Raw genomic sequence first — 16,600 nt, forward strand, 5'->3', positions numbered from 1 at the left:
GAGCTTTGTTGTGGGGCAGGGATGGTCGGAGAAGCCCAGCTCCAGGGAATTAAAGGGACTTAACTGCAGTCACCTAGAAGGTTGTATGCCAAGCTTTCATACTTCTCAGGTCATGCTGAGCAAGATTCTCTGCTGGACCAAACTGTAGTTTGGCTCCTTCCTGAAACTGCTCCTAGGCCCATCTGTACTTTTCCTTGTAAAATCCAGTTTTAGCAAAGCACAATGCTAAGCCCATTTAGCAAGACTCCTTACTTACCTCCCAGCCGTCTAATAATCCTCAAAGTCTGATGAGGTTCCTTATCTTCCAGCATCCCCCAAGTGCTATCTGGTCACCCTTGCCTGCATTCAAGAATCCTGTTAGGTGAGATTCACCAGAATTCCCCTTGTATGTGATATTTCCTCCTGGTGACTTTCCATCCATTAACCCCATCCTCTCCTAATTGCCTTTGCTGTATTTGGGGTGAACCCCGGCCTCTGTCCCTCACTGCAGGACTGTCACAGTGGTTTCTGTTCCCTGTCATGTTGGGATTGAATAAAGCCGTTATTACTGTGATTTAACTAATACATTAAGCCATTATTATTATTTTTTTTAACAGAGGGATCTCTAGGAGTGTGCTGGGGAGATTCCAGGCTCTGTCTGAGCCCAATACTGAGTAGATGAGCCCAGAATTCCTGGGGAAAGGACTCAGGTGGTTTTTGATGATAGAGAATCCAACATGTATCTCATTTCTTGCCTACTCATTGTCATAGCCAAGTGGAGGGGAGAGTGAGCCCTGTACTGGAGAGAGGCCCAGAAAACAGTTTGTCCCTTGGCCCCATTATTTTGCTGATACTCTTAAGAAAGCCCAGCGGCTGAGTCCTGTCTCATACATGTAGAAGTGCTCTGGACCATGAAGGGGAAACATGGTGTCCTCCTCTAGAGGAAATGCTGCAGACTGGCTTGGGTGACTAACAGGTGATCAAACAGAAGTTTGTATGATGACCGAGTGCCCGTGGCCACTTTATAACCTTATTACATGCTTTCTCCATTTGCAATCACCAGTTGAGCCTTTCTGTTAAGTTGCCATGAGACTCTTCTGCAGGACTGTTGAGGGAATGTGAGCAGCAGGGCTCAGAGAAGATTGTAGACCCCAGTCTGAGGTCAGGTGCCATGATCCTGTGTGCAAATGTTGCTTTCTTATACCCTCGTAGCAATCCTGTTAACAGAAGACAGTATTGATAACATTTTTCTATTGCTAATGAGGTACCAGCCGAGGCACCAAGATGGGCTTCACATTCCTCTCAAAAGCCAGAGGAGGAGGATACCATCTCTGCTCTCTCACTGTTCAGATGAGATGGCTGCAGCATGGACAGGACAATGACCTGTTCAGAGTCACACAACTCAGTAAATGTACTAAGTGTCACACCCAGTGGGAATTTGAGGGCAGACTGTTTTCGAAGACAGACCCCTACATTCACCCATCTGCAGGGGCCCCGGAGACCTTTGGGGGTTGGATTTCCTCCAGGCATGGTGATAACACTCTCAGATAGCTTAACACAGGGGAGAAGCTTGGCCTTTATCTAAGCTGACCTGCTTTTTAGAAAATTCGAAATAAGTGGAGAGCTCTCTTTAAGCCTTGATCACATTAGCCTGATGGCACTGCTACTTTAAGTGGCTGGTGGGCAAAGTGGGTCAATCCAGCTTTAGTGGTGCAGGTGCTGCCCAGGAGTCTTTCGGAGGACAAATCGCTCTTCCTCTAGACTCCCTGTCACCAGTGTCCTGCACAACGGTGCCTGCTGTCTCCAGGGAATTGTCCTGGCTGGCTCATGTGATAAATAGTTTACATCGTAATTACTGTATATGTGCTCACATTACAGTTGTAGTGGATTAGGATGGTTTGAAGCTGCAAGTTTAGAATGTCCCAGTAAGAAGTAAATATTTGGTTAAAGATGATGTGGGCGTTGTCTCTTTATGTCATTGTCAAGGCATTTCATTGTCATTCTATTTCCTTCTCCCCCCTCGTGACTTGATATCTTGCAATCAAAGTCTCACATTATTAATTCATGTAATCACTGTAATTATGATATACTACCACAAAACTATCTTTCTGGTCCAAATACTATGACTCGCGTGTCTAGTGTAGGTTGTTAACTGTAACCTACAAAAGCCCACTAGTTTTGTTTAGTGCTGGCACAGGTATTTTCCAAGTCATCATTACTGTTTAATGGACTATAAAATAGTTCAGGAAATGTCTAGAGCTGTATCTTGTGAATTTCTCTGTGTGTGTTTGTACCTGAATGCACCAGAGTTTGTGGGGCTATATTGCTTTTTGAAGAAATGGCATTTTGTTAGTTGGGCCCTGTGGTAGAAAGTTTGTGCAATCTGGCTGGATCAGGGGGATGTTTGCTTTCTGGTACCCACAGCGTGTTCGCCTGGACCTATGAAAGTCGTATGCACAGCGAAATCTGAGATGTAGGTGCTGTGTTCAGGGAAGGCACATATCCAGACGCCTAAGTCATTTGTGTTTTGACATTATATGTTTGAGGCAATCCAAAACCTTGATACAATCATACCCTAAATTAAATTTAAGAAGAAAGGTGACACTCCAGGATCTTAGAGAACCATCTCTGGCTGTGTTACCTTCCACGCAGTATCCTGACATTGGAGGCAGATAGGGTTAGGCTGTCACACTTTCTATGGGACGTTAATGTACTTCCAACTCCAAAATTCTGCTTGTATTTCTATATGTCTCTACAGCACTTCTCAGTAATAAGAAGAAACCAGGATTCAGTGTTGACCTCGAGAGGAGCAGAGAAAGAGGGATCACTTACTGACCCCAGACTCTCTTATTTTCTATCCTCAGGGACCTGATGCCCAGGACGCTGGAGGGTCAGATCACCATGGAGAAGACGCCCAGCTACTTCGTCACGCGCGAGGCGCCCGCGCGCATCTCGGCCATGTCCAAGGACACCAAGCTCATCGTGGTGGTGCGGGACCCGGTGACCAGGGCCATCTCGGACTACACGCAGACGCTGTCCAAGCGGCCGGACATCCCCACCTTCGAGAGCCTGACGTTCAGAAACAGGAGCGCGGGCCTGATCGACACGTCGTGGAGCGCCATCCAGATCGGCATCTACGCCAAGCACCTGGAGCACTGGCTGCGCCACTTCCCCGCGCGCCAGATGCTCTTCGTGAGCGGAGAGCGGCTCATCCGCGACCCGGCCGGCGAGCTGGGCCGCGTGCAGGACTTCCTGGGCCTCAAGCGCATCATCACGGACAAGCACTTCTACTTCAACAAGACCAAGGGCTTCCCCTGCCTCAAGAAGGCGGAGGGCAGCAGCAAACCCCACTGCCTGGGCAAAACCAAGGGCAGGATCCACCCCGAGATCGACCCCGAGGTGGTGCAGAGACTGCGCGAATTCTACCGGCCCTTCAACCTCAAGTTCTACCAGATGACCGGGCACGACTTTGGCTGGGACTGAATGCATCCTGGTTCTGTTTATGTGACTTATATATTGAGAGATTATATGTATGTAAAATGTACAGAAATCTATTTTATAATAATTTATTTTTAATTCATAAGCAATTAATTCACTAAGCTGCCTAGCCACACTCTTTAGAGAGTTCGCCTCATGATCTGTTAACATTCCAAAGTGTTTAATTCTGATGTTTTGTGCTATGCCTCACAATGGATGGTGCTTCCATTTCCCCCCTTCCTTCCCTATTGTATTTAAAAAAACAGAAAAGCACAACTTGAGATTTTCGTTGTTACGGGTATTCAGCCTTCAATTGCTGCCCCAGTTCACGGTTGCTGTGTGTCTGTCTGTCTCGGTTCCCACGTTCTGGCTTCCAGTCTCTTCCTGCTTGAGCACTGAGCTGCCCCCACAGCGCTGTATTCTGAAGGTCAGGCCTCACATGGCAGCTTTCTTAGCTGTGTGTAGTGATTTCTAAGGGTGTAGACGCCAAACCACCATGCTGAAGGTTTTCCTCACCTCCACTAAGCATGTGGGGTATCACCACCTTCGCAGGGACAGCCACATCCTTTTAGAGTTTGAATGACAGGGTCCATTTCTTTTAGCCTTTGGCGTTGAAGGGTGGTCCATAGTCCCTTTCTGCCCCATTCCTTGGTCCAGTAACAGCTTGGAGTGTGTGCAAATGTTAGCCCCTCTTGCCCAGATCACATGCCTGGGTGCTGCTTTAGCAATAAAGATGACCTTTTCTAGCTTGCATAGGTGCACACTGGGCTCTTTTCTCCGGGAAGACAGTTTTGCTGTGACACACCAAAGAATTCCATACGCTTGCAGAGCCACTGGCACAAACCCAAGACCCGTGGAGGTCACAATGTCGAGACCCCTGGAGGTCAGGTGCATCCTTTGCCATGTGCATCTACCAAGCTGGTAGGGCTGGTCACTGCTGGCCTGTAGGATCACAGCCTCCCAAGGGAGAAAAGACAAAGACTCAGAATTGAGAGGCAGCCTAGCAGAGGAACAAATTCCCTGCATCCCTGTTCTAGAAATTCTTAGCTCATCTCAGAAGGACCGTATAGTCTGTAGATAATTCAAACAGCAAGAACTAGGAGTGGCCCACATTGAAAAAAGGTGGTGCCATCTCCTGTAGGTACTTGGGCAGCCAGTTTCAGCCAGGTCTTGGCAGAAACATTCCCAGCATTGCTACTGCTGTGCAGACGGCTTTTGTCATCTGTCTGTGCTGCAAGTGCCAATATGGATCATTTATAATGAACAGCTGGTGGCAACCGGGTAACCGTGTGGTGACATCACATAATGATATATTTAGTTAATCTTCTGTTTGCTACACTAGCATCCTTCTATCACAAGAAAATTGGTTTTTGAGTTATACTTTCCTCAAGGAATACGTAGGAAGATATACTGATTGTCAAAGTGGTTGAATTGTGATATTTACAAAGAATGGTTTTGTCTGTTTTATGGGATAACTTGACTGACTGGATAAGAAACGTTGTACGAAAAGAGGAGAGAATAATTTATATATAGAAACTAATCCGGAGGCGTTACTGGTCTTTCAAGTGACAATTTGCTAGTTTAACTTGTGTTTGTCCACAAATTGTAACCCAGCTCTTAGCAGCAAAAATATTTGGGGAGGCTGAGTTTAGGATCGAAGGTGATTAGAGGCACAGTGTTGGCCTTAGATGAAATATTCCAATTTATAGAATTTTTTTATTGCCTCTGCAAAATGATGTGGAACCTACACTTAGTACAACACGATAATCATGGCATGATTCTCAACTCGTCTGTGTCAATAAGGGTGTTAATTGGCTGTGCGTTTTCTGTCTGGAAGGCTCACTGGCAATCAGCGTGCAAACACCTCCATGAAGTTACAGCATAACCTTGCTTGAGGTAATGTGGTATCCAAGACCTTTACCACGTCTTGCCCTGTTGACTTTCTGGCTGCTCTCAGGGTGTAACATGACTCATAATATAGAATCGCAGAATCAGTTCAGAGAAAGCTATGTAACAAAATCATAGGACAGCGTGTGTGAGCTTTTCTTCCCCTTTAGGTCTCTGACCTTCCAAGCTGGACAGTTTTTGATTGTTTATTCCCAGCTTGAAACAGGAAATTTTCAGATAGGAAGGTCATTTAGTCATGAACACTGAAGTGGGTCAAAATTTTATTCTAGGTCAAGTCCTTGAATTCAAACAGATGTTGCTAATTAGCACGGATGGACTAGGACAGATTTTTCCAAGTAAGACAAATAAATAAAAAAATCACACGCATCTCTTAGAAGGCTCTGAAGGCTTACGGCTCCTGACTGATCTGAATGCTGCGTCTGCTCCAAAGTTACACCTTCTCGTGTGATGGTTATTGTAGCCTTTCATGTCATCTTCTTGGGGAGATAGGCAGCCCAGAAAACTGAACGTGGGTTTCTTCCTCTGTAGCCATCTACAAGATCATCAAGTTTTAACATTTGAGCTGTTAGAAGCCAACCCCGTGTCATATTCTGGCAACTCGTTCCAACACATGTTTTAGGTTTCTTTTAGGAAGTACAAAAGGCAAACCTCTGGTATTTACTACAGTGCTTTATTCTCAGTTTGGTTTCTTTCTTCATTTAATAGTAATAAAAAAATGGAGATATCCATTGACTGTTTGCTTTGAGATGTTTGTGTGCAGCTATCTGTTAACTGGATAGGTAATGCCTGCAAAGTTATTTTCAGACAGTGTAATAAATTCTTAACTGGATGATTGAGGAGAAGAAGTTGTCTTATTGGTGCGATTCTCTTTGTGAGTCATTTTGAGTGGCGGACAAGTTTAGACCTTTGGAGAAACACAGTTGCAGATGCTGTGAGGGCTTTTTGGTAAAAAAAGAAAATAGATGTTTCTAAGGAGTTCAGTTTATCGGGAAGAATGGTTCATTCTGTTGAAAGATGTGCTTAGATTTTTTTTTCACTTTTGTAACATTAATTTATGCCTGAGTTTCATTCAGCCCCATCATCTAAAACACTGTGCAAATTCTGGCAGTGTCTTCTGTAACCTGGGTTTAGAATAGCCGATATGTACAAAAAATTAAATCAAGTATTTTGTCCTATGTATAACACAAATTAATTTTACACAGAGAAAGACGTTTCTAGGAAAATGAAATTCTGGTAATTCATACTATTTCTTTGTATGAACAAATAAAATCTATTTTACCAACTTGTGGGTGCTTCTATGTTTTACTGTGTATTGCAGATACAGAAGGTTGTAATATTTTATTTAGTAAGTAGTTATGTTATCAGGTGGTTCCTCTAGAAATGGCTCACCCATTAAATGTATTCCGGGTTCTTCTGGCCTTGAACAAGGAATTGGATGAGACAAGCCAAAAACAGTGCCAAAAGTTTATTTGAAAAGTGAGGGGTGAAGCAGTTATGGGAAGAACTGGTGCTTTAGAATGAACTTGGGCTGATGAAATGGAGAAAAACAAAGATGCACTGTGAGACGTGCAGTGAGCCACCAGGAGGAGTCATGAACTGGACTCCTTGTAGCATCTCGCCTTTGGGGGGAGCTTGGGAGAAGTTCCACAGACGGGGTCCTGGGAATTATTTGGTGCTGTCCTGGGACCTTGTAATGGACAGGTCCCCCTTATTTCCCCAGCCAGCTTTGCCACATCCTGCCTCTTGTATCGGTTACACAAGTATATGCACAAAAAGTCATTGTAAGGTGTAGTTTTTAGATTTTTAGAAGGTCCAATCCAAAAGCCAATGAATCCACAAGTATTTGGAATAAACTTTTGGGAAATGGCTATGGAGGTAAAAGAGGGAGAGAGAGACCCTACGCCCTGGAAGGGCTAACCCTCCACCCCAATGTGTAGTCCAGTAATATCTCTGTCACACACACAGGTCAAGGCAGGTGGCTATGAGCTGGCCACAACCATGACAGGTTGAGTGATACATTTGGCTGGGTGAATTTGTACAGCAGCACCACAGAGTGTTTGTTTCTCTATGTAAACCATTTTCTGTGAGCAAAACACAGGCACTAGGCATGGCAATCCATATTTTTAGTTTGTTGCAAACTACCTTCTGTTTCCTTTAGACATGGCACCTGGCCTACATTATCACTACTTGCTACAAATATTTGTGTTACTCTTCTTTGACTTAATTTTAGAAGGAAACTTGTAGTTTTGAGTGAGATACTATAATTTCTTGCCATAATAAGGAAGTAATCATAAAAAGCACAGTGAAAACAAAGAAATGCTGTGAGTTTCTAGCTAGATAGTGTGTAAGGAAGGTCATAGCAGTTCTTTGCCTTGGGCTCAGTGCTTCTGGCTGGCAAGACCGACTGAGCTTTGTGTCTTGCCGTGAAGAATGAAAGAGAATTGAAGACGGAAAACCAGTACAATGTATTTAGTGTTGAGCCCATGCATACATTAAACACTGGAGTCCTTTCTTCCCAGGCCTCTCCTGTAGCACTCAGTTGCCTTAGACTTTGGGAAACACGGATAATCACACTGAGGGGATGTCTTGGGTAGAGGCAGAATGGGAAAGGAGGCTAGCATTTAGGGAAAGCAGGGGAAGGGAAACTTCACGAATATGGCAAAGAAGAGGCAAGTTGGTCAGCATTCGTTGAGATCTGTTTTTCAAAAGCCAGCATTTCATAAAGACGGACTCCTTCGGACCGGCAATATGATACTCAGTGAAATAGGCGTGTGCCTTAAATGTTGACATGACTTTGCACTCCATCCCATCAATTTTACGATTTTTCTACAGACAGGTAATAAAATGGACCTGAAAATCTACTTATTAACCTTAAAGCATAGTTTAGAGAAGGATTCAAACTTGGGCAAATAGTCAATGATCTAGAGAAGTCTTTAAACAATTCTCAAGTTGAAACACAGCCCAGATCATTTACATTTAAAGTTTCTAATGTTTGAGGCCCAAATATCCATACACATGTTGGGGACCCTTAATCCAAAGTACTCCAAAGCCCAAAACTTTTTGAGTACTGACTTGTTACTAGTAGATAATTCTACACGTGATTTCATGGGGCAGAGTTGCAGTCAAAAACATAAGCCCACTAATATTTATACACTAAATACTGCTTAAAATTACCTCCAGGCTGACATGCATAAAGTGTACTTGAAACATAAATGAATTTCTTGTTTAGATCTGGTTTTATCCCCAAGATACATACAAAAAATATCTCAAAGTCTGCAAAAATACAAGCTCTGAAGCATACATCTGTTTCCAGCAATTCAGATAACAGATGTTCAACCTGTATTTAAAAAGTGTTTCCTGTGATTCTAATGCATAAACAAGATTGAGAGCTGTTAGTTTGCAGTGTTCTCAAAGCAATTACTGGGTCATATCAGCATCACCCGGAAAGTTGATAGATATGAAAATTCCTTAGTCCTACAGCCTCAGAAATGCTAGTTCCCTGGTTAACAAGCACTCTGGGTGATTCTGATTGACATTAAAGTTTGAGAACCATTATGCTAGAACACAGACTTCATAAGGCTTTAAAACTAGAGAGTGGGAATTCATAATATGTCTCCCCTTGTACCAGGCTTTTTATCAAAAAAGTCAATCATTAGTTACCCCTTATAACTCTGGATCCTTCTTAAAGTAAACCCTCACCTAGCTGCTCATGTAGTATTTCACAGAGTGCCACGCCCACCTGGCTTCTGCTCTTGGGCTGGTCTACAGTAATCAGGCAGCCCCCAAACTGTCATGAGAATGAGTTCACAGAACTGCACGAAAGCGTGATGTTAGACTTGTAAAGGATTTTTGAAAGACACATAAACTTTAAATGCTCAATTTACCCATGATTCCTAAGTCAATCTTCAACAACGTATCCCTAATATTTTGTATGTGATTGGTAATTATTTCTTCCTTTCACGTCTGAACACATTACTTAATAAAATCCACTAGTCGTTCAAGGTGACAGAGTCTTCCTAGCCATTGTATTCCTCGTGAAAATAGTCTCATCTCTACTTATAGTTCCAATGACTGGCATATAGCTTCCTTCTTTTCTTCACTGTCCTTAATTAGTATCATGTGCAGAAGATACTTAACGATTGCACAAAGTCATCCTTACTCCTAGCTTTGGGCTCATGGCTTATATTCCCCATTTGAGAGCATGGATGATTTTGCTCTCACCCGATAGTCTATTTTTTTTTTAAAATGAACTAAAAGTGGCTTAAGGATCTCAATGTATAAGGTTTTCTGAGAAAGGTGAATCACAGAATTAAAATTTCTCCCTTGGACTTTCCTGGTACCTATAAGAAGGTGTTCATTTTTTAAATCTTCACTTTCAGCCCCTAATATTTCCTGTTCTGTACATCTCTTGTTGTGTAAAGGCTGTTTATAATTCCTCCAAGAATTCCTGACCTGTTTTCATGATTTTTGTCCTAATAGATTCAAGCAGAGAAGAAAGGGGAAGGCATCTCTTTGGGTGTAGCTGTTAGCTACACCCAAAGACTCCTTAAAAGGGAGGTACAGAGTGTTTTGAGGATTGTTCACTGGATGCATTTCCCGTGAGCTGGAGCAAAAAGATGCTGAAATCAGAAGTTGGTTCATTCATTCCATATTATTTTACCAAGCATCTACTGTTGCTAGAAACTCAACCCTTAAGCAAGGGACACATTCTGCTTTAAGGAATTCACAGTCCATGGTGGAGCTGAAGGACCCCCTGAAGATGCATCCCTGATGGCTCAAGATGATGAGGGCTCTGGTGTTTTATGGGTCAGTGTCTTCCAGACAGGATTTATTAGGTAATTGGTTCAAAGAGTTACAGGAAGTGGAAAAGTTTCACAATATACCCTGTGCGAGGTAGAGAGCAGCGAAGTTGATAATGTGGTTCAATCTAAGAGGTCACAGCCTCACAATCAAGGTGGCTGGTTGTGCAGCCCCCAGTCCAATGCCAGAGCTCTGAATGCAGGTGGAATACTTCTGTGTGCAAATGCCAGAGATCGAAGGCTGAAGAGACTAGAGCCTGGTGTTCAAGAGCAGTAACAGGAAAAGTTTGTCCTCTTGGGAAAGAAGCAACAGAGAGCAAATTTTCTTTCTCTTCTGCTTTGGTGTTTCATCAAGAGCCCCAACAGACTAGAGGATACTCACCCATCAGAGCAGGTCTTTCCCATTCAGTTTGTTGATCCATATGTCAGTCTTCTCCAGGGAAAGTCTGCTACACACACACACACACACACACACACACACACGCACACACAAGCATACTTCACTTGCTTTTTTTCTTTTTTGTCTTTTTCGTTTTTACCGGTACCGGGGATCGAACTCATGACTGCCTGCTTGCAAGGCAGGCGCTTATGCCGCTGAGCTAAATCCCCAACCCCTTCACTTGCATTTTTACCAAGCATTTCTCAACCCATCTGGGCATGGTGATACACTCCAGTGCTCTGGAGGCTGAGGCAGGAAGATCACAAGTTCAAACTCAGCCCGGGGAACTTAGTAACTTTGCAAGATCATGTCTCAAAGCAAACATAAACACAAAAACAAAAACAAAAACCGAAAAGGACTGGTGGTGTAGCTCAGTGCAAAGGCCCTGGGTCTTACGGCATTAACACACTCTAATTGACAGCCCAACCCACCATTCACATGGAATGAGGCTAGGATTGCCTGACCTGATTTGGGGCAAGTGAGGAGGGGAGGGTCAAGCCTTCAAAAATGATGGATTGTAATCAGGTGATTGGATGGATGACAAAGGAGAGTATCAGCAGCAAAGATACAGATGCGGACAAATTTGGTCTGTTGGGAGCTGCAGGGCGTCCCACAGGGTTGAATCATGGACTGTGTGGGGCAGGGGTGAGGATGGGTCTGGGGGAATAAACAGAAGATCAGATCATATTGCAGGCTAAGTCTCTGAAGCCTTTCTGATTTGAAGTCCTGAATTCTCTCTACTGGTCAATCTGATATCTCTATTAGGGTATTTCCATAAACATTGTAAGTATAAGCACACACTGAACAGGACTTAGTTTTCTTTTCTGAATCTTCTCTCCTAATATCTCCTGCCCTAGGCGTGCTCAGCTGGAAAATAAGGAGCCATTCTTAACATCTTCTTCCACACGCCTCACATTCCATCCTTCACTAGGTCTTGTAATATTGAAGCACTAGAGAAAATCTCCCAAATATATAAAATCTGCTCTTTCTCTGGAAACTGCCACCAGATACCAGCGGTGCTGGCCCCCACACAAAGCCTCCTCCCCTCTCTAATCTCTTCTGCTTACAGAAATGTGAGCTTTAAAAACTCTAATGAAGTGGGTAGTTGGGCTGCTAAAAGCCCTCAGGGAGCTTCCCATTACATTTCAAATGGTGTTGGCCTGAAGCCTTAGGCATTTAGGAAACTGAGGCAGGAAGATTAGGAGTTTGGGGGTCAGTCTGCACAACACTGAGAGATCTATCACCAAAGGAAAAGAAAGAAAGAGAGAGAGATAGGAGAGAGAGGGAAAGAAGGGAGAGAGAGAGAGAGAGAGAGAGAGAGAGAGAGAGAGGCAAAGTTCACAGCTTTTTCATTTGTTTTGGAAGTCTCCACCCAGTCTTATTTGATACCATCTTGTCTTGGTTCCCCATTTCCAGCCATATTTCTGTTCCTGGAAGGAGCCATGTTCTTTCAAGGAATATATTTCTCTCAACTCCTTGCCTGGCTAACTTATACTCTGTCCCATCTCAGCCTCCCCATTATGCTCCTGGCTTCTCCCATGAAGGCTGCCCCAACTCCCCATGGTAGACTGTCACCCTAAGAACCCTGGCTTTTATGCCCTTGGTAGCCCTCTCTCAGTCTGACTCTGCTGAGCCCATGACAGCTTTAACTAGCAGACCCCTGGCCACTCTTCCCTCTCTCCTGGAATGATATTACCAGGAGATCCTCCAACTTTTTGGAATCTGACTTCTATGCTATAAGAAGCCCAAACTCTGTGGGAAGGTTACCTGTAGGCAGTTTGGCTAACAGCCTCAAAGGAGCTCCCAGTGCCAGCCAGGACTCAGCCCTCTTGAGTGCTCCTGCCCTGTGGAGCCACCAGGTAATGACAGCAACAGAGGATGCCACACAGAACAGAAAAACCACCCAGCTGAGCCCAGCCAGCCAACATAATGGGGAGAGATTATAACTATGTTTTCTTCTGAGCCACTAACTGTGGGGTGATTTGATAGTCAAGCACAGTTCTGTGTCCTGTAATGAAATTTCATTCAGTGACATACAGTTTTATGATGGTAGTTCCATAGTTCATAATGGAATGTAAAAATGTCTATTGCCTAGTGATGCTGTAGCCTTCCAGATGTAGGGCCACACAGTAATCATGCATGTGTGGTGTAAAGCAAACCTACTATACAGTCATATAAAAGTATAACATGCAATTTTGGACATTATATGATGCCTGATAATGCTAACAAATGGTTTCAGTACTTGTCTATGAATTTACTGTACTGTGTTTTATCATTTATTTAGAGTATAATCCTGTTAGTCATAAAAAAAAAAACATTTCCCATAGAATTGCATGTCAGTCTCATACGTCCCATGGTCATTGGTAATTGAGAGATGATTGTATCAAGAGCCACACAGAGCGATTGGCCTCTGCCTCCTAAGTTTGCATAATTACACCCTAGGAAGCTTGCATGACGATGAAATCACACAACCATGCATGGCCAGAGCTGTCCCTGTTGCTGACTGACACATGGCTGTAGCGGGTATCTGGACCAATCCCCGACCTAAACTGGCTTTTACTCTTAATTCGACTCAGAGAATCTAATCCACATCATCACAGCACTTGCCACAATTTGTAGTGATGTGCGTGTTTGCTTATTGTTTTTTTCTATCCCTAACTTACAGTCTCTGTGATAGAGGAGACCATAGCTCGTAATTGATGAGAAAGGGATTTTCAGTGACACCTTCTCTGTAATCACCTGTTGAACAAGAGAATAAAATTTGGGTAACATCCTGGGGGCAAAAGGATATGACATTTACACAGATAAGAAGTAAGGTGGTTTTGCATGGAGAGAAATAAAGTGGCACTTTCTGAAGCTAGTTTTCATGGATGTATAATACTTTTGAGTGTTTCTCATGGTAAGAAGTAACAATGATTTTAGATTTTAAATAAAGAAGGCTTTGGGGTTAGGGTGGGTAAAAATGATGATGCAAAGAAAGGATAAATATACAGGTAGGAGCAAGTGTGATGGTGCACGCCTGTAACCCCAGGACTCAGGAGGCTGACACAGGAGAGTCACCGCAAGTTTGAGGCCACCCTGATCTCCACAGTGAGTTCAAAGCTGGCCTGGACTACAAATCAAGCCTTTGCCTCAGTAGAAAAAATTGTATATACTGAAAAGCAGTGGAACGTGTAACTTCCTTGGGAAGAGGAGATAAAAACACATGAAGAAATTTAAATTTTCTTATAGTGTATTCTGACATAAGCTTTAACGAGCCAGAAACCAATGGGAAAATCCAGGGAGAGAAAATTGGTTCTAAAAATGTTCTTTAGGGGACACAGAGGAGAAACAGGCCAGGTTCCAAGGGGCACGTGGGCAGATTCCCTGTGACAGAGTGGGGGACACTTAGGCTTATGTCGTGGCTGCTTTGAATCAGCTCCAAATGCTTGCTTTCCATGGTTGTTTTGACTTTGAGCCAGAACTGAAGTCACACCGCCCCACTTCTTATGAACAAGATGAAGGAAGACACACGGTCGTGTTTCTGTGCTCCTGCCTTTCCACGGGATGCCACTTGGCAGTAGCGTATGTGGTGTTTCTTTGACCACGCCTCACAAAGACCCTCAAGAAAGAGGACTTTCAGAACTGCTTCAGAAAGTAGCAAGGACGATAGGATCTGTATGTCTGAAGCAAAGCGGGATAGTATGAAGGGAATCAATAACAATACAGAAGCAATAATTTCTATAAAAATTTCTTCAGACAATTTAAATATTCATCATTTATTCCTGCCATACCTCACACTAGGAGATAGCACTTTTAAAAAGCGTTTTGGGAAATGCAATTTGACCCACAGCAAACCTGATATTCAGTGTAAGTTGTTACTAAAAGGTGCTCTAATTTCTTTCCAATGTGCAACCCCCATGCATCTCAGAATCCCTGTTGGCATTGTGACACTTCACAGTGGAATAGCAGATATCACAGCGCTGCCTTGCAAAATGAAGGGAAGGCTTGCAGAAATTGTGTGAGAGGGAAATGATACACCACTAGAAGATGTGAGCCTCAAAAATAAAAATATAAGCATGTGTTTCCTACAGCTATGCTCTAGTTATTGAACTCCGAAGGCCACCGAATTTGAGAGAAGCTCAAGGTGCCATCAGATGAGCACTTTAGAAAAGGAAGCTAGGGGAAGAGAATTAGGAGCAGATGGAAAAGGCGGTTTCTGGGACCCCAGTGAGGGATGATGGTGACCAGAACGTGGAAATAGGTTGATATGGAAGGATGTCAATGGGTTTGGGAACCAGAGAGACAAGCAGAAAAGCGTGAGAGCCTCAAGTGGCACCAAGGAAGAAAAATAGTTTTCTGAACTACATGTGCATGGATAAACAAGGTGGGCGTGCAGGTAGGAGGCTCAGGAGGATGGGCGTGCTGTGGCAGCTACAGCTACGCTAACACGAAGAGAGAGAGCCTGCATGCGGTGTGGCCGAGGCAGAGCTCAGACTTTTCTGCTTCTCCATCTGCCGGCTTCCAGAACTGGCCAGGGAGTTGCTATCACAGTGTGTGAGCTCTTTAGGTGACTGAAAACCTGGACGTTTAGGTGGAATTCTTGGATGGTAGAGAAAATCAGTCTAACAGGGATTCTAGGGGAAAATTGCATTTTTAAAAATGAGGTTTGAAAATAATTGGATTTCATATTTTGTCTGGAATCAGAGACTACTCTGGACTCCAGTGTGTTTGTTGGTCAGCTTTCTTGTTGTTGCGATGAAATACCCAACACTGACAATTTCAAGGAGGAGAGGATCATTTAGCTTAAAAGTTTGCGAGGGTTTGGTTTCTGGTCAGCTGACTCCAAGAAAGACACACAGTAGAAGAATATGGTGACATCTAGGAGATGACAACAGAGGAGTCAAAAAGGAAGTGCCAGGGGCCCGATAGAGTCTCCCAGGTCATGTACCCCATGACCTGTGCCTCCATTGTCCCGTGTCCTAATAGCCCATTCAGAGCTACTCACTTAATGGGGCTTATGCCCTGGCAATCCAGTCACCTCTCCAAGTCTCTTGATCCAGTCACACTGACAATCAGGACTGTGAATGTTGACACAGTATTCTGTGGTAGGCAGCTTTCTATTGATGTAACAACATGCCCACGATAATCAGCTTTTAAACAGGAAAATTCTATTTTGGCTCAGTTTTGAGGTTTTGAGCCCGTGATCAGTGAGTGGCCTTGTTGCTTCTGGGCCTGTGGTGAAGCATCACAGAGTGGCAGGAACCTGTACCAGGGAAAATCCTGTTCCTCTGAGGACGGGGGAGACAAAGAGGCCAGGATCCTATAGTCTCCTTGAAGGGCACCGCTCCCTATGACTTCAAACTAGGGCTACTATTAGGTCTTACCTCTTAATGGTTTCCACAATCTCCCCATCAAGCCAAGTTGAGGATCAAGCTTGTACTACGTGAGCCTTTGGGGAGCATTCCAAATGCACACCACACATCTCCTGTGTAATGCATAACAATGCTTTTGATCTCTGCTCCTCTCTAGCCATGAGTTGAGCCCAGCTTTGGTCAGATACTTTGCAATCCTCATCCTGCTGCCTGGCTTGTCTATCTTTGGCCATGGTCCCTCATTCAATGCTCTGGGGCGTCAACACCTCCCCACACACAGACACCTGTCAGATGGCTCCCCAGGCGTCAGCTTGCAGCCAGGTGAGTCTCCTCAGTCCCCTGCCCTGCCCTGTTCCCCCCAGACCAGCAGGTCTCACCCCCACTTTCACCTCCCACCTCTGAGGGAACTCTGGGGATGCCGTGGACAGCAGGTTCGTAGTCACTCAGGTGTGAAGTGATGACACACATGTTTGTGTGAGTGTGAAAGCGGAGAGAGAGAGTTGTTCAGTGTGAAGTTTCACAGAAGTGATGGACCTCAGTGACTAACAGGAGGCATCTTCATTCCTTACAAGTTTGCACCCTTCGATCGACTACCTTCACCGTATGAAAGCAGATATTAACCATCAACTCCTTCCTTACACACA

General features: G+C 44.1%; 1 protein-coding gene across 1 annotated transcript in view; it reads left to right on the plus strand.

The window, feature by feature from the left end:
- The window catches only part of Hs3st3b1 (heparan sulfate-glucosamine 3-sulfotransferase 3B1), a 39,510-nt gene extending 32,860 nt beyond the window's left edge, over window positions 1-6,650 (plus strand). The window contains exon 2 of the mRNA XM_003466210.4: window positions 2,844-6,650. Coding sequence (XP_003466258.2) covers window positions 2,844-3,462 — 619 coding nt within the window. The 3' untranslated portion in view covers window positions 3,463-6,650. The remainder of the gene's footprint in view (window positions 1-2,843) is intronic.
- The last annotated feature ends 9,950 nt before the right edge of the window (window positions 6,651-16,600 follow it).

This window comes from Cavia porcellus, unplaced genomic scaffold, assembly GCF_034190915.1.
Source record: "Cavia porcellus strain 051 isolate PalLab524CR breed Dunkin Hartley unplaced genomic scaffold, mCavPor4.1 scaffold_32, whole genome shotgun sequence".
Classification (NCBI taxonomy): Eukaryota; Metazoa; Chordata; class Mammalia; order Rodentia; family Caviidae; genus Cavia; species Cavia porcellus.